Source organism: Trachurus japonicus, unplaced genomic scaffold (assembly GCF_045865225.1).
Source record: "Trachurus japonicus isolate A0001 unplaced genomic scaffold, Traja_1.0 AP031095.1".
Lineage (NCBI taxonomy): Eukaryota > Metazoa > Chordata > Actinopteri > Carangiformes > Carangidae > Trachurus > Trachurus japonicus.
Window position 1 is genome coordinate 2,460 of NW_028221228.1, and position 17,488 is coordinate 19,947.

Consider the following 17,488-nt stretch of genomic DNA (forward strand, 5'->3'; position numbering starts at 1 on the left):
TAAAGTTTATGAACTGTGCCTTTTTATGAATGTGTAGCATTTACATAAAGATTATAATATCATTTAATCATGTTAGTGCCAACAGCATTTTCTCATGCAATCTCCAGTTGGTGGCAGACATACGAGAACCAGAGTGAATTAATTTACCTCAAAATGGAGGAAATAAAAACCACTCATGGGTTTTTATTCCCCAAACATCACCACCAATTTGTTGCTGTGACTGTTTTCCTCATCTTGCTGTCGTTCCCCTCTCCATCTTGTTTTTAGGTTATTGTCTGTCAGATGTTTGGTGGAGAGCAACAATGGAGCGGAGCAGGCCATAAACATGAATTGTGCTCGCCTGTTTGTGAAAGTGTGTTGTTTGTGAAATGGGCAGTGTTGCACAGGAGTCAGCAGGGACCTTGTGATCTGACGCTGCGCGGACAAGCCCAGCATTGAGACATTCTTCCACTTCAAAGCCCCAGAGGGTTTTCTGGACACTGGTTGAATAGGAGCTGAGGGAGGGGCGCAGGGGGGGAGAACAGGTGCAGTCCATGAGTGGGGTAATTCCCGCTGCCATCTGCTTTCTTTTTCGGGGTCTGGGCTCTTTAAACGCCCTCTGACACGCCTCACGGCGACACACTCCCCCGGCCAGCGGCACCATGCCCCGTCACCATGGCACCACGATTCGGATTAACCCCCGCACATGTGCCGAGTCAACCGTGAGGGGCTGCCTCTTTTGTGATCGAGCATGGGAAGGAGAAAAAAAGAGAGGGAGGAGGGGAGAGATACTGAGCTGCATGGATAAGTGTGTGAAAGGACACTCGCCAGTCATTCACTTTTGTTAAGTAAAACAGCAGGAGCCAGAATGAATGAAGCCATGTGGCAGGAACAGAGACTGGAGGGTCTGTGCTCCTCTAAGTGATCAATTTAATTATATTAATCTGAACCAACTTATTTCAACAGGTATTGCTAAAACTTGAGAGCAGCCTCACAATGACGGCCATGGAGAGTAAAGAGGAGATCAGTGACACTGACAGTGGGATTATCTTGCACTCTGGTAAGAACAAATATGCAATAGATTATCAATACCACAACACAGCATTTGGTTTTGATGCATCTCATGCACACATTAATACTACCTATTCTAGTTCAGGCCGGTATTCGTATTTAAAAGTTTTTTTTTGTTTTAAAAAATTAGAGGATTTAACACCTTTTTACACATATAAACAAACATCTTATGCAGCTTTTTATTTATTTGTTTTAATACAGAGACATGATCAAGCTATGCACAAAGCAGAAAATGTTTACGTTTGCTTTCTTGCAGTCTATTCTTTTGCTGAATCATCTCAAACATTTCTATCCTTACAGAATGAAAGTAGAATATAGTAGAAATAGTGAATTATAGGATGTATATTTATTTCTATGGCTGATACAGTTGCTGATGAGGAATCTGCTGTGTGTCTCTCTGCAGGTCCAGACAGTCCTACATCTCCAGTGAAGGACCTGACCACCCACACCAGAGCCCTGAAGCTGAAGCACCAGTCTCTGGAGGAGCGTCTGGAGCTCTGCCTGCTGGAGCTGAGAAAGCTCTGCATCAGAGAGGCAGTAAGTTATAACTCTGTGGAGACTCTGCGCCAGATTAAAAACATTACCGTAGCTCTGAACGAACAAATACTGCAGGGTTGCAATCTGTATTTCAGGGTCGTAACTGAGTTTTTGTCTTCACAGGAGCTGACTGGCACACTACCCTCAGACTATCCTCTGATGCCCGATGAGAAGCCTCCTCGGGTCAGAAGGAGGATCGGAGCTTCCTTCAAGTTGGACGAAGGCCTGATCCACCTGGATAAACAGGTACAGCCTGTGATTTCCCAGCTTGGGATCAATAAAGTATATCTATCTATCTATCTATCTATCTATCTATCTATCTATCTATCTATCTATCTATCTATCTATCTATCTATCTATCTATCTATCTATCTATCTATCTACAGACATGATCACAGCTTAGTCACTTTGATCAACATGAATGAGTAAAAGAGACTATTGTTCATCGCCTACATTTCAATGCCTCTATTACAGGACTCGGAGTTGCAAGCACTGGAAACCGACTTGGCTCTTCAGCAGCAGATTTATGAAGCGGCCCGGAAACTCTCCCTGGAGGGAAAACTCAGCAAACCGCAGAAGAAGAGCCGGCTGCAGCAGTGCAAGAGAGAGGAGAAGAAAGTGAGAGATCTACAGGAGGCCGTGCTCCAGCACAGGATCAAGAGCCAGTGCAACTCACCGTGCATCAACATCCCAACCACTCAGAACAAAGGTGAGTGCCACTGCTGCCCCCTACAGGCCAATACTTGAGTTACACCCATGAACATGATGGACGTTACTAAGATGCTTGTTTTGTATTTGCAGATCTGTGCATTTCTGATGACAGCTCCCTGTCTGACGTAGTGGCCCTGGATGACGGTGAGACACAACTATATTCATACACAAAATGGGCTTTAAGATGAAATACTCTGTTGCAGTAGTAACATGTACATTGAAGAAGTACATGTTGGCATAAAAATGTGGGGAGTTTCAGAATAATATAAATTGTAGTATGTAATATTACGTAGTATTATAATTGTGAATATTTTGTGCCCTGTAGCTCAAAATTGTAATCGAGTAGCCTCTCAGTAAATGTATTTAGTTTCTTTATATACCATAAAGATAAAATCTATATTATCTATATAAAAGATCATGTAGATGTGATATCTATTGGAGTAACACAATCGCTACGTGCCCTGACAGACCACAATAGTATAAAAATAAAAATCACAGTCTGTCAGTGCTGCCTGACAGTGATTTCCTCTCTCTGTTTATAGATGTGGACCCGCCCAGCCCCCACTCTCCTCCAGTGCTGGGTAACTCCTATTCAGACCCCCTGCAGCTGTCTCCGCAGTCGTCAAGCCAGCTCAGTGTGGAGTACGAGCGCTCCCCCATCCAGAACTCTCCGTGGAAGGAGTCCAGTCTGGACCAGCCGTACCAGAAGGGCACCAAACCCCAGTCTGCTTGCAGCAGCAGGTCCAGGTATGATTGTGAAGCGCGCGTAAAGCGACAACGTAACAACAAATCTATATGAACTTATTTTTCAGTTAAAGCAGAAGTAAGTGGTCCGGTCGTTTTCACTAATGCTGCGTTCCAGGCAGGCTTTTGAAATCGTAAATTACAGCTTCAAGTCACAACTTACGACTTTGTAGCGTTTCAGGCAACCCACTCGTGTTTTTCCGACCTGTTTTACCGGTGAAAGTCACTATAACGGCCACTCGTAACTTCCGACCGGTGAACTCGTACCAGATCGAACTGGTACCACTTCACGGTCGGAAAAATACGAGTTTCATTGAACGCACCATAACAGTCCTCGTCCCTACGTCACCACATTCACGGCGTTCCTTGGCTGCACACACAGCCCTTCATGCCGTTCTCTCTCCTCATTGGATAAAAAACTGTAGGATACGATAAATGTTTTCTCTTCGGCTCAGAGCAGAGCAGAGGGACTGACAGACCCGTGTTTCAGTCCAAACACTCTATGTAAGTGATTGCTGTCGGAAGATATAACTATTTAAGACTTATATTAACACAAATATATCACTTACTTCTGCTTTAATGCTTCAGATGCATGTACCAAATCGGTATTATTATTATTATTATTATTATTTTTTTTCCTTTTCTGTTTTGGCATTTTACAAATTGAAATTACATTGGTCTAAAATTAACCTTAACTTCACAGTCCAGATTTTTGTATAATGCTGCACTGGCTCCCTTTTTATGAGAGTCATCATCACACAGTAAGGAGATCTCCTACATGCTACATGACTCAAGTCGTCCCTCTTATTTGTGCTGTGTGCAGTAGTCCAGCAGGAACCCAGGTCTCTGCAGAGAGCGGCAGGATTCCTCTCTCACAGTTCATCAAGAACTCGGCTCTGTATCACAACCACTCCACCAGCGCCCCCTCCACGCCAGAGCTGCACGTGCGCCGCCAGTATTCCCAGTCCTTCAGGTACACCAAGACATCATGTCAGATATGTCAAGTGTCTGTGGTTCAAAGGATGTAAATGTGTGTGCTTTGGTGTTACAATGTGATATGATTTGTCTCCTCAGACTTCCTAAGAGTAAGCTGTCTGCTGACTTGGAGCGTCTCAGCTCAGAGAACAGTCGAGGACGAGCCCGGCTGCCCCAGCGGCGCTGCGTGGCTGACTTCATGGTGCGTTCTCCAGAGTACTCTCCCCTGCGTCTGTACCAGTCCAGCTCTGAAGACAGCAGCTCAGAGCACTCGTCCTCCTCCTACATCAGCTCTCCTAGCAGGGACGGACCCTCTGAGATCCCAAAGCTCTGCCCGCCACCTTATGGCTTCCACTTTCAAGCACAGAAAAAAGGACTCTCCGGCTTGTCCAGCCCACACAAGAACATGAGCCAGCCTCAGCCCAGCCCCAACTACGTCAAGGCCATGCCAGAGGACGGCCCTCTCTCTCCTCAAGACCTGGACATGGGGAGATGTTTCGTGTCCTCTCCTCCCGTAGTGCGCAGCCCTCAGCAAAGACAGTGGCAGGACGAAGCATTGTCTCCAAGGGGAGTCCTGAAACCCCCTCCGCCTTACACCAGGCTGGTGAGAACACCCTCGCTGAAGGAGTACCCGAACCACGCCATCAGGCTGATGCCCAGGGAGATTGTGTCAGAGGAGCTGAAGTCCTGGCACCAGAGGAATCAGCTGCAGAAGTTGTGGCCGAGCTGCTCAGATCAGCAGAGCTCCCTCGGTGTCAGAAGCCCAACTTCACCTCACCTGCATCCATTTAAACAGGTTGGTACTAATGAAGATGTTAATCTAACAGACCATAACACACTATACACACCAGTTACTGTAAAACAATAGGTCACGGATGAGTCGTTCAATCTGGTTTAGAGTCTTAACAGATGTAAGGCCGGCTGCAACTGATATTAATTTTATGATCATGTTTAGACATGGAAAAGTGGCAAAAACTATTTAAAGCAGAAGTAAGTGATATATTTGTGTTAATATAAGTCTTAAATAGTTATATCTTCCGACAGCAATCACTTACATAGAGTGTTTGGTCTGAAACACGGGTCTCTCAGTCCCTCTGCTCTGCTCTGAGCCGAGGAGAAAACATTTCTCGTATCCTACAGTTTTTATCCAATGAGGAGAGAGAACGGCATGCAGGGCTGTGTGTGCAGCCAAGGGACGCCGTGAATGTGGCGACGTAGGGACGAGGACTGTTATGGTGCGTTCAAGGAAACTCGTTTTTTTCCGACCTGTGAAGTCGTACCAGTTCGATCTGGTACATAGACTGTACAAAAAGACGTACTGGTACGATTTCACGGGTCGGAAGTTACGAGTGGCCGTTATAGTGACTTTCACCGGTAAAACAGGTCGGGAAAACACGAGTGGGTTGCCTGGAACGCTACAAAGTCGTAAGTTGTGACTTGAAGCTGTAATTTATGATTTCAAAAGCCTGCCTGGAACGCAGCATTAGCGAAAACGACCGGATCACTTACTTCTGCTTTAAGAAGCTGAAACAATTACATTTGTCACGTTTGATTTTGTTTACCAAATGACAGGAATGATTAATCAGTTATTAACCAACTTGTTGTGTGACTGATCAATTACTTAACCAAGTGTTGCAGCCTTGAAACAATCTATAGATGATATATGAGCACTATGTGAGCACTGATGTCATGTGTTTGTTGCAGGGGTCAGGTCATGTGATTCTGCAGAGAGCTGCAGACGGGACTCCACTCCAGTGGTTTGTGGCCGAGGACGCTGAAATCGTGAGCCAAGTGTAGCGGAGACCTCTGCTCCTCTGCAGTATGTTCAGTAGGATGTATGCTACTCCTTTTTATTTATCTCTGTATTTATTAAGTCTGTGGACTCTCTGTGAGATCGTATGTTGACATGATGCAGAAAACATGGACCTGTGGGTATCCCGATGAGCACATTTCTCTCTCCTCTTTTAATTTAAAAATTAATGTAAGGTGCTATGCCAGTTCTATTTATTTTAAATTGTTTTATAATGCTTGATCATGAAAAAAAACCTCTGAGGTGAACTGAGGTTCATGCAATTCCATTAACGTGTCAATTGATCATAAACTTGCTGTGGTTTCAAGAATTGCTTTGTGGCTGGCACACACTTTGCACATAAAATTCGCCTACAGTAGTTTTAAAATGAGTTCTCCCATTCCTAATATAATTTAAACATTACACTATATTTATCTATTATTTAAAGTTTCCCTCTTACAACATAGAGACTTATTACTAAAAGTTTGGAACATCTTTGAAAATGAATATTTATATCTCTAGTTAAAGTTTAACATCTGTCTAGCCATGACGTGAAGTAAGCTCAATTTTAACGTTTGCTCAATTTTAACGTTTGCTATTAACTCTTAATAATTAATCACTGATGCCTTTAATGGTGGTTTGATGAATGTTTTCACTGCAGTTTGCTGTTTTGTTACTAACCAATGATTGTATCAGTTTTGATATGTTTTGTATATTTATAATAAAAAAAATGTGACTGAACATGATGTTAGTGGCATTTCTATGTAGATGAACGTGTTATCTGAGATAAAAGGAGCACAAAGAAACCTAACCTTTACATCAAAATGTTTTATATTCATACACAAAGAGTTTTAAAGTGAGGTAATGTTCACAGTAGAGGTGACGGTGGATCCCAAAGGAGCAGATCATGGCTCATATTCTGCTTCATGAAGCTGCCACAAGAAGTACGTCAGCATTATGACACAGAAAAGCACACACAGGTACAAGCTGAGGACGAGCCAGCGACAGCGATGCAGCCAGTGAGCCAGAGGGCGTCGTCTCCACAGAGATCCATTCCTGAGGAGAAAAGTCAGTGTTTGACCACAGGAAACAATCATCATAGTCATCAAAGGACTCTTAACAAATCATCGACGTACGTGCCCGTAGAGATACGTCTGTAGATATTTGTGCTCCTTTTGTCCCGGTCTAACTTCTTCTTTGATAACGCAGCTCTGCCCTTGTGTCTCTGTCGTAAAGTATCCGGAGGGGGACTGTAGGAAATACAGAGGAACTATAAGTGAAGATAGTAACATTTCTCCAGAAAACAACCTGCAAAGTCACAAAGTGGCTGAAAGATTGGGGGGGAAAAAAGTGGATGAGAGTTCTAGAGGAGCTCTTAATTTTTTTGTTCTCAATTGTGCTTTAGTTTAACAGAATTGTTGCCACACAGATACAGATTCAAGCTGGTACAAGTCAGTCTGGCCACTGCAGCTTTAAAAGACAACACACATAAAACATAAGACCTATTCTGTTGTCTAAAAGTACTTATATTTAAAGCAGAAGTAAGCGATCCGGTCGTTTTGGCTAATGCTGCGTTCCAGGCCGGCTTTGGAAACTGTAAATTACAGCTTCAAGTCACAACTTACGACTTTGTAGCGTTCCAGGCAACCCACTCGTGTTTTTCCGACCTGTTTTACCGGTGAAAGTCACTATAACGGCCACTCGTAACTTCCGACCCGTGAAGTCGTACCAGATCGAACTGGTACGACTTCACAGGTCGGAAAAACACGAGTTATGAGTTGCCTTGAACGCACCATAACAGTCCTCGTCCCTACGTCACCACATTCACGCACATCCCTTGGCTGCACACACACAGCCCTTCATGCCGTTCTCTCTCCTCATTGGATAAAAACTGTAGGATACGAGAAAAGTTTTCTCCTCGGCTCAGAGCAGAGCAGAGTGACTGACAGACCCGTGTTTCAGACCAAACACTCTATGTAAGTGATTGCTGTCGGAAGATATAACTATTTAAGACTTATATTAACACAAAAATATCGCTTACTTCTGCTTTAATATAATTAAAAACAGCCTCAGCAAACTGGTAATTGCTGCAGGCTCCTGTATTGTTTGGTGTTTCTGTGATTGTGATTCCAGGTTATACGTTTTGTTTTGGGTTTTGCTGGTCTCCACTGGTTTTGATTGGGGACACTCTGTGCTGGGGGTGGGAGTAGGGTCTGGAGGAGGCTGAGCAGCTGGAGCTTCTGACGGTGTTTCATCTGCATCAAGTTGCCTGAAAAGAAGAAATAGAGAAATAAAACAGAGAAAACAACATCAGTATCTGTGATTCATGGTTGCTGCTCTACGCTTCGTTTATCGTGAACAGAGCTTAAACCCAGAGTCTCCAGTTGACCTGTCGTCCACTAAGTAGGTGTCGTCCTTGGCCATGGCGGAGCAGCTGGACTCTGAGCTCTGGGATGGAGAGGGGCACGACTTCCTGCTGGAGGAGCCTCCGTGAGCCGCCCGCTTCTTCGCCTCTCGCCTTCTCTCCTGCAGGGACAAGAAGTGCGTTGGTCAAAGGCGCTCTGTGCGTTTTGATGATAACCTCAGTGGAGAGAGAGTGAGAGCTTTGACCTGGTCTGGGCCGGTAATGACCGATATGCTGACTCTTCGACGCCCGCTGCTCTAAATGGAGAAAGCAGGAGACAGAGGAGAATGAAACGTTGTCTAGCTGTTTAAATATGACGTCACAACGAGCCAAGGATATCTCCATACCTGCTGGGTGCTCCTCTTCCTCTTCTCGCTCTCCTCTGGGTCTAGGACAAGAGTCAATCCAGTGGTCAGTGAACATGACACCGCTTGTGAGCTGCACAGAAAGCTTCAGACTAAAGTGTAGGGGAAACCTGGTGAGGCTCTGGGATCGGTGGCGTTTCCGCACGGGTTCTGCTGCTGGATCGCCTTCTTGGCCTCCTCCAACTCCACCGAGTTTCTGTCATGTCTCCTCCTCAGATTCTCCACGTGAGCCACCATGAGCTCGACCGCTCGACTCACTCGTGCCTCCTATCACAGACAGAAATGAGAGAGATCACAAGTGATACTGTAGTGTATTATCCACCTGAGCTTTCTGCTCTAATATCTTATATCATCACCATGTATTACAGATATATAAAGATGTTCCATAAGGTGTTTAGTAACAGTGATAGATGGGACAGAGAAGAGTCACCCTTGTGAAATGTATCTTGGGAAAATGTGTGTTCTGTTAATCACATGTTTCCTGTGAGAGTCTTAACTAAGTTGATTAGCCTCATCTGGAAGATGATGCAAAGTCGTAAAATTACATAGGTTAGATCCTGCCTCATGTTCATGAATGTGTAACATGAACTGTGTATGTTAAACAGAAATAGAATTGATTAGATTTACAGGAAACGTGGAATGCTCATGTTAATGACAAACAATTATTGCCTAATATGGAAAGCCATGTTTGGAGAAGGTGGAGTTTTGGAGTTAGAAAGCATAAAGCTATGGGTTTGAGCCATAAGGGGAGAGATCTCACATTGGCAACAGAGATGCTCTAGGATTTGGCATTTTTGAACACTGTTCTTCTTCTTGTTAATAAACTCCTTTTTGAATGCAAGTGAAGACGTGTCGGCGGTGATCCCTTCTTTTCATCAACACTTCAATATACCACAATTTTGGCGTCACGAACTTGGGCGTGTTTGTGGCCCTTTCAGCATTTTTCTTCAGCTTTGACCAGCCGGCTCCTGCATCTATCGGGGCTTCTGAAAAGTGTGAGTTTTTCACAATACTGTGCGCTGGTTTGCTCTTGGGAGCTGCTGCTGTTTGCTGTTGGGTCACACCGTTAAAGATCTTTGTGTGGGTGGTTGTTGTCCTGATGATTAGAAGTAGGTTATCCTTCTAAATTTATCTAAATTTGGGGAGTTTTTGTTTGGTTTTTGTTTGTGTTGCGGGCAACGCAAAAAGGGGGAAATAGAGAATCAAGAGAATAGAAACCTAGGACAATAGAGAACTAAATATAAAGAAGAATAAGAGTAAATAAGAGAATGAAGAAATAGGAAAATAAAAGAAGAAGAAATAAGAGTAAAAAGCTTGAATTAGTAACATGAGTTGAACTAAAAAGCAGCAAAAATTGGTGACGGCATCTGTGATCTACTCAGTAAGACATGATACAGTGCAAGAGTTAGATATAGTTTCCTTTAACTACTAACGTAAAGTTATGTAGAGGAGCCTGTACACCTAAATAGTAAGACATGTGGTTTTGGTCGCTATGTGAAAATTGGCTTTAAAAGGAATTGGTTTTAAAAGGAATTGGATTAAAGGAAAATAAAATAAGAGTAAAGAAAGAAGAGAACTCCTGGGCCCAGGGGGGAATTTGGAAATTTTAAAAGTAATAAATTATAAGGAATAAGAACAAGGAAAGAAAATAGAAGTTAAGTAAAGGATTAAAAGAGGACAATAAAGAGTAAGCCTAAATGATAAAGAGAAGATAAAAGAAGAAAATGAAGGGAAAGTTGAATAACTAGGAAACTAAAGAATAAAGAAAAAATATAGGGAAATTGAAATAGTTTTCTAGTTAAAAAGAAGTTAAAAATTTAGAAAGAAAGAAGCTTCAGCCATTAGGTAGAGACATATGTGATCACTTACCGGTACATTTGAATGTTCTGTGTTTGTCTGTTGATTTTTGTTGTATGTGTGTGGCCAATGTGATAGATTCTATGTTGAATAAGGCATAAGAGGTAATATAACTTGAGAAACAGGAGATATAATAATAGTAATAGAAGTAGTAATAATGATAATATATACATTCATAGGAATTCATAAGATATTTTGTCTAAATTAACTTTTAAAGGATGTTTAATAGAATATATTAGCTCTCTATGGGGACTTCTTGGTAGAGATTTGTTTAGAGGACTTTGGAAAATAAATCTGTAAGAAACTTATGAACCCTGGAAGAAGGACTTTTTTATGTGGTGGATAATTTTTTGATAAAGCCTGATAAATTTGGGGAAAACACTTATTTAAAGTGAGGATGTTTTTATAAAATTATAACGTTCAAAAGTTTAAATACAGAATTTTTGAAAGAAAGGAAAAACTTGCAGTAGGAATGTGTTTTGTGCATCTAGTGATTTTATAAAACACTGAACTATTTGTCTGTCTTCCCTTCATGGAGCGAGAGTTCAAGGAGGAGACCAGAGTTTAAGAGGTGTGTCTAGAGGAGGACAGAGGACAGCTGGCTTGGATCACAAGGATTGAGGCTTGCAGACGACGGCGCATGCATCTGGATCCAGTGATGAAGGCCAGTGTGATTTTATCCACAAACTCTTTGTGATAGCATACCTGCATTTAAATGAAAGTGTGTGCATTTGGTTGCACATTTAGTTCAATTGGTAGTTTGGATTAACAGAGTGCATTCATTTGCTCACATACATAAAACCCAAAGTTGTATGTTGTAGTTATTCAGAAGGAAGACTTGGCAATGGACTGATCAAGTAAAGGCTAACTTATGTTGAGCTGAGGAATTTTATTTTTGTAATTTAATAGATCTGATAAGATTTTGAATTCCTTTGAAGTTATTTGTTTCATCTTTCTTTTGTTGACCTTGACAATACAGGGGTTGTAAATTAATCAATCAATAAAAATAAGCAAAATAATATTTAATTAGTTAAGTTAAAGTTAAGAGAACAAGAATAAATGGCAGCCATGACAATGATAAAATAGATGTAAACAATCCAAAAGTAGTTACTGCTGTTGAACTAGTGTAGTAGAATAATCCTAAATTAAAGGCACCAAAGAGGTGTTGAAGAAAGGGTATAAAAATTGCTCTGAAATTGACTATCCATGATTAGTGAAGAAACTCTCAATATAGATATAATTTAAACAATAAAGTTGCTGGTGTCCACATATAAGGTGAGGGAAAAATAAAAATAAAAAATCAATAAAAGAGGTAAATAATATAAAAAGAGACAAATAGAGCTTGATATTCTCCAGTTGTTTGAAAAGGAGGGTCAAAGATGGATAATGAGAATCCTTCGTTTTCAAGAAGGCATGCCAAGAAGAAACCTGTTTCTAGGGAAGAAGAAGAGCGACGACAAACTTTGAGTAGGATTGATAAGAGTATAGATCAATGCCTTAAATATTTGGATCAATACACCACATCAAAAGGCCGGAGATTACTACAGGAACAATTACAGGACTTGCAAATGCAAAAGAAACAGTTATTGAAAAAAGCCTCCCAAAAATCACCAAGGAAGGAAGATAAGTCTGATAAGATCTGTCCAGTGGTTATCAGAGGACAGAATCTGGTGTATAAATCTTGGGATGATACAGTTATGCCAGATTTATTTGAGCAATTACCCATTCTTCAAGATGGAGCACATCCTTGGATTTTAAAGTTGGAAGAGATTATGGTGGAAACAAAGCCTACCATGGGAGACTTTAAGAGACTTCTGGTAAATATTATTGGGGTTCCAGCCATGGAAGAGATTTTACAGAAAGCTGGATATAATCGATATGTGGGATCTACTGTGAACGATTCAGAGCTGTTTGCAGCAAATAGAGGTTGACTGTATAGAGCGTTAAGAGATACATTTCCAACAAATGTACACCCTGATAATATTCATGTTGAACCATTAGGACAAGAAGAGAAACCAAGATCTTATGTCTCAAGAGCTCATCAGGTATGGAGAAATGTTACAGGAAATGATCCAGAGGAGAGTCAGATGGAACAATCAGTTTTGCGAGCTAAGATTCAGAAGGGGTTGCCCCTGCCAGTGAGGAGCAAGTTAGCAGAAGTGGTTGGCCTAGGGAGCATGGCACAGAGTGTTTATACAGATCACATAGCACATCAAGTAGAGCTGTATAGAAAGAAAGAGCATGAAAAGAAGGAGAAGAAGCAGGCAGTAGTTATGCAGAACCAACCTGAGATAAATCAGCCTTATGCAGCGGTACCTGTTGTTTATAATTCACAGCCAACCTTTGGTCAGCAGCAGGCATGGAGAGGAAGAGGTCAAGGAAATGTAGGGAGAGCAAGAGGGAATTTTAATCCAAATTTTCAACGAGCTCCTGAAGTGTGTTATATCTGTGGATTGGTTGGACATTTTGCCCGTCAGTGTAACAAAGCAGGAGGAAGAAATTTCAGGGGAAATTTCAGAGGAGTCTCAAGAGGAGACTTTAGAGCTCAGCCAATGACATTCCGGGGACCGGTGAACCCATTTAGGGGCCCGCAGCTAGGATTCTAGGGCTGCCCAGAAAATCCGAAAGGGAGGTGTCAGTTGGTACCTCTTACAAAATCAATTGAGCTCTGTTACAAAATTTAAATTAAAAAAAAACTACAATACCTATACTGGTATCAGGAGCCTATACCTATCTGTACTTTTGGGAAGAGATGCTTTGTGTTCTGTGATGACACTAGCGTTAAAACCAGTTAATTTGTTCTCCTTCTATGTCTCAACTGTCCATTTCATTGGCTGGCATATTATTAAAACAAGATGTAAACATTTAGGAAGCGTAGGGTAAAATATCAACATCAGGACAAGGACATATTTTGACTTATACTTGTCTGAATGAGGTTAATGTTGCAGTGTTGAACAGCCACTCCTCAACACTCATGTGTTGTATTGTTTTGATTTTTGTTGATAGTAATGAAACCTCGTAGAATTCATAAGTTGTAGTTTGGCATTTATTGACCAAACTGACATGCATCAGATGCTAAAGTAAAGAAAGTAAAATTGCACTGCTTTGGCAGTAACATGTAGTATGAGCAGAAATCTGAAGTCTAAACAGTTGTTTTTTGTTATTCTCCATCTTTTCCTTTATACAGTTACGAATTATTGGCCTGCAGAACAAATCTTTCTAGCATGTAGTGGCTTTAGCATGTTTAAACTCATTGTGTTGGCAAATGTTGATTAGTTGGTTTACTGTTGGGGGAAAAAATGAAAATCTTATCCCACAAAGTCTCACTTAATTATCCACAAAACTGGCTTTCTCATAATAAAATGAAATAGAACATGACATGGTAAGAAAATTGTGTGTCTTCAGTGTAAATGTGGGATTCACTACTCACTCAGGTCAACGTGTGAGGCTGCTGCCTTAAAGTTCCAGTACAAAATATAATATAAGGATAAACTAAAAATTTAGCAAGCTCACTACACTTATTTTGTAGTAACATATATTCAGAGAGCTTGCTTTACACAATATGAAGTTGTATGGTTACCTTAGAAAGTTGAGACAATTACAAACAGGAACACTGAAAAAAGTAAAACCTTGCTCAAACTAAAAAAAAAAAGATGTCCAGATATCACATCTAAAATATTTGACTTCATAGAAACTAAATTGAGTAACTTGTTATGACCTGATTATTTTAAGTTGATCTAAACAATAATACTGCACTTGACCCAACCTTAATTCTTTGCTTTAATCCAAATTATTTTCTTCACATTTCAGCTATTGAACCAAACTAATATATTTAAGTTGAACCAACCTAATGAATTTACTTTTAACTAAATGAACATGAATTAATTAGTTTGCATTGACACCATCTTATAAAAAAAAAAAACACACTTGGCCAACAGATCACTTTAAATGTATTTATTCGTCTTTAAAACCATATGCAACATACATTAAAATGAATAAAGGCAAATCACCTCAGAGGTGAACCTGAACCCTTGTGGATTTTCCATATTAAGAGCATAACAGAGTCCAAAGAGCATTACCACTCCAGCTGCCACGGAAGACAACTCATTGAGGATTTCCACACCATCAGATGATCCCAATCTCTGTGGGCTGCTGTAGAAGGCACAAGTTCTCTCTTAAGACGAAGACCTCCATGGTTCTCCAGCTTGTGCTCGGCTTGATCATTCTGGGACATCTGAGGTCAAATATAGGACAAAATATACAAGTGAACAATTGATAATTAATCACCATATCCAATGGCGGAGCTGTCAAGCTTCCCCCAGGATTAGAAAAGTTGCATCTCATCACAGAGAGACAGAACAGATCTGGACATACCGTGTGTTCTTTTATCAGGTCCTCCCAGGTAGATGAGAGATTTGAGGACACACTCCCTGACATCAGCATCAGCATCCTGCAGGGACAGTGAAAAGGAGTTACAATGTGGAGGCAAGCTTTTGAATTCCCAGCTCTACCACAAACAGTTGATGTATACGATTGGATCCATAGCACAGATTAATGGAAATCAGAGCATTACAGGATCTATGTCAGAGATAAATTAGATCTATGTCAAAAACACACACACCCTACCAAGTTTAAAAAGACACAGTATTTGCCAAATTATGACTATAACCATGCTGACATCAAAATAAAAATGTAAAAGGATACTTATTCCCATCAGACAAGGGTTAAAATGCACAGTTGAGCCCTAGTGCCAGCTACAGCTTTCGCAGTGGCTAGCTAGCCAGCTTAAAAGGAGCTTTTCTTTGCACATTTTGACAACACAAAAAAAAAAAAAAAAAACTTTAGAAATCTGCAACTGCTTTGCTACTTACGTTCATTTTTGGACAAAATCCTTCCAGGATGTAAACAATGTCCACGATGTCAAATGGTGTGTCTTCGCCAGCATGCCGAAAGAGAGCTTGTTACGTTGGGACTTGAACATGTGCTCTGATTGTGCTGTGTGCAATGTGCATGTGCAATTCACATTCGACTCAAAATAATAATATTACCTTCGGTCATGAAAAAAAAAAAAAAAAAAAATAGTTTGAGAGAAATCAAAAATTTTGCTTTGGATCCTTTGGATGTATATTTAGTTCAGTAGAAATCAAATTTGATGACTCAAAATGCAAAAAGAATGAGTTTGACAATCAAATCAATAATTTTATCCTGTTCTCAATGGAAGTTATTAGTTTGAATGAACAACTGCATGTTACACTTTTTTCACTGAAGCTGTTCTTGAAATAAAGAAATATTTGTGGTTAGACAGAGGTGACACTTAAGATTCTATTGGTCTTTGAAGAATCATGAAGGATTGATAATAGCGCTCTCAGACCTCTGAGGTCTGACATTCAAGAGGCACATGGGTTGGCCCATGTTGCAAGGGGGGAGGTTATAGTATGGATTTAAATTGCTTAAATAGATTGATTGGGTTATAACCAAGTGGATGCTCAGTCACTTGCCAAGTTTGCTAAGTTTTGTTAAAATTTTACAAGGTTTTTGCCAAGTTTTTGTCTAGAGAAGTCATAAGCAGGAGGAGGCTTCAAGATTGGATATTCTTAGATAATGGATGAGAGTCTGTGGATAAAATAAAAAATAAAATAAATAAATAAAAAGATTGTGTAACAATAGGGATTTAAGTGTTATGTGTTTTTGTGCGTTTGATGTTTTAATTTGTATTTGTTGTTTGTCGCAAAAGATACTGCTGTGTGTTTTCTGTCCTCTTAGAATGATATTGGAGGAAGACAACCATAAGAATGATTCTTCAGGGACTCTGAGTTCCTGAAAAGATGTATCTGATTGTGGACAGTGAAGAATGGACTGAACGTGAACTAATGAAGTCTACAATGGGAACCGGACACTGCGAAGGAGCTGCAGTGTCTTGTGTGATTTTATGTTTTAATGTTCTCATGTATGTAACTTTGTCATTGTCCATGATGTGTCTTTGCTAGTATGTGGATATATTGAAGCCTCAGATGCTTTTTTTTTCTTTTTGACGTTTAGGGAGAGTGATGTTAGGCAGGGATAGTTCCAATGGAAGATCCGATGGGTTGACCAGCCTGAAATTGGATATTGTTTGATTTTATTTGTCTGAGGTCTTCATATGTATCTACTTGTGTTATTTCATATACATTTTAAGAATTTCTTCTTTTTGATTGGTTTGGAGTACTAAAATGTGGTCGCCTAAGGCAGAGGGACCGTGAGAGAATTTCCTGTCTTGATTGTTTGATGGAAATTTTAAGAAAGATTGGCTGCCTGACAGGTTTTCGCTCTCACACTCCACAAATTGTTATATTGCTAATTATTGTTTTGTTGTTAGCAATATATATATATATTTATGAGTATCTGTATCTGTTCATTATGATAATCATTAAAGTGTATGTTATCTTTTATGTGTCGAGACTCTACGAGCCTCGAAGGGGGGAAATATGTAGTGTATTATCCACCTGAGCTTTCTGCTCTAATATCTTATATCATCACCATGTATTACAGATATATAAAGATGTTCCATAAGGTGTTTAGTAACAGTGATAGATGGGACAGAGAAGAGTCACCCTTGTGAAATGTATCTTGGGAAAATGTGTGTTCTGTTAATCACATGTTTCCTGTGAGAGTCTTAACTAAGTTGATTAGCCTCATCTGGAAGATGATGCAAAGTCGTAAAATTACATAGGTTAGATCCTGCCTCATGTTCATGAATGTGTAACATGAACTGTGTATGTTAAACAGAAATAGAATTGATTAGATTTACAGGAAACGTGGAATGCTCATGTTAATGACAAACAATTATTGCCTAATATGGAAAGCCATGTTTGGAGAAGGTGGAGTTTTGGAGTTAGAAAGCATAAAGCTATGGGTTTGAGCCATAAGGGGAGAGATCTCACATTGGCAACAGAGATGCTCTAGGATTTGGCATTTTTGAACACTGTTCTTCTTCTTGTTAATAAACTCCTTTTTGAATGCAAGTGAAGACGTGTCGGCGGTGATCCCTTCTTTTCATCAACACTTCAATATACCACA

General features: G+C 40.5%; 2 protein-coding genes across 2 annotated transcripts; one reads left to right on the forward strand and one right to left on the reverse strand.

Moving 5' to 3' along the window:
* The first annotated feature begins 245 nt into the window (after nt 1–245).
* LOC146959771 (innate immunity activator protein-like) lies at nt 246–6,547 on the forward strand. The gene is made up of 9 exons (XM_085772919.1): nt 246–1,039; nt 1,454–1,587; nt 1,711–1,833; nt 2,062–2,296; nt 2,389–2,442; nt 2,841–3,045; nt 3,866–4,015; nt 4,117–4,813; nt 5,722–6,547. Exons 1-9 carry the CDS (start codon nt 976–978, stop codon nt 5,812–5,814), a joined length of 1,755 nt encoding a protein of 584 aa, XP_085629045.1. The 5' UTR covers nt 246–975; the 3' UTR covers nt 5,815–6,547.
* Nucleotides 6,548–6,582: 35 nt separating this feature from the next.
* On the reverse strand, nt 6,583–8,836 carry LOC146959772 (uncharacterized). Its single transcript, XM_085772920.1, has 7 exons — nt 8,686–8,836; nt 8,558–8,598; nt 8,417–8,467; nt 8,196–8,332; nt 7,947–8,075; nt 6,943–7,056; nt 6,583–6,862 (listed from the first exon to the last, which is right to left on the reverse strand). The coding sequence occupies exons 1-7, from the start codon at nt 8,810–8,812 to the stop codon at nt 6,712–6,714; spliced, it is 750 nt and encodes a 249-aa protein (XP_085629046.1). The 5' UTR covers nt 8,813–8,836; the 3' UTR covers nt 6,583–6,711.
* Nucleotides 8,837–17,488: the final 8,652 nt, after the last annotated feature.

What these genes read in the sequence shown, in the direction of transcription:
- LOC146959772 (XM_085772920.1), bottom strand. Translation starts at nt 8,812, where the DNA reads ATGGTGGCTCACGTGGAGAATCTGAGGAGGAGACATGACAGAAACTCG. An exon ending in GGAAGAGGAGCACCCAGCAG is followed by an intron (nt 8,468 to 8,557) that starts GTATGGAGATAT and finishes TTCTCCATTTAG; the next exon opens with AGCAGCGGGCGTCGAAGAGT. An exon ending in TCATTACCGGCCCAGACCAG is followed by an intron (nt 8,333 to 8,416) that starts GTCAAAGCTCTC and finishes TTGTCCCTGCAG; the next exon opens with GAGAGAAGGCGAGAGGCGAA.
- LOC146959771 (XM_085772919.1), top strand. Translation starts at nt 976, where the DNA reads ATGACGGCCATGGAGAGTAAAGAGGAGATCAGTGACACTGACAGTGGG. An exon ending in TGGGATTATCTTGCACTCTG is followed by an intron (nt 1,040 to 1,453) that starts GTAAGAACAAAT and finishes GTCTCTCTGCAG; the next exon opens with GTCCAGACAGTCCTACATCT. An exon ending in CAGTATTCCCAGTCCTTCAG is followed by an intron (nt 4,016 to 4,116) that starts GTACACCAAGAC and finishes TTGTCTCCTCAG; the next exon opens with ACTTCCTAAGAGTAAGCTGT.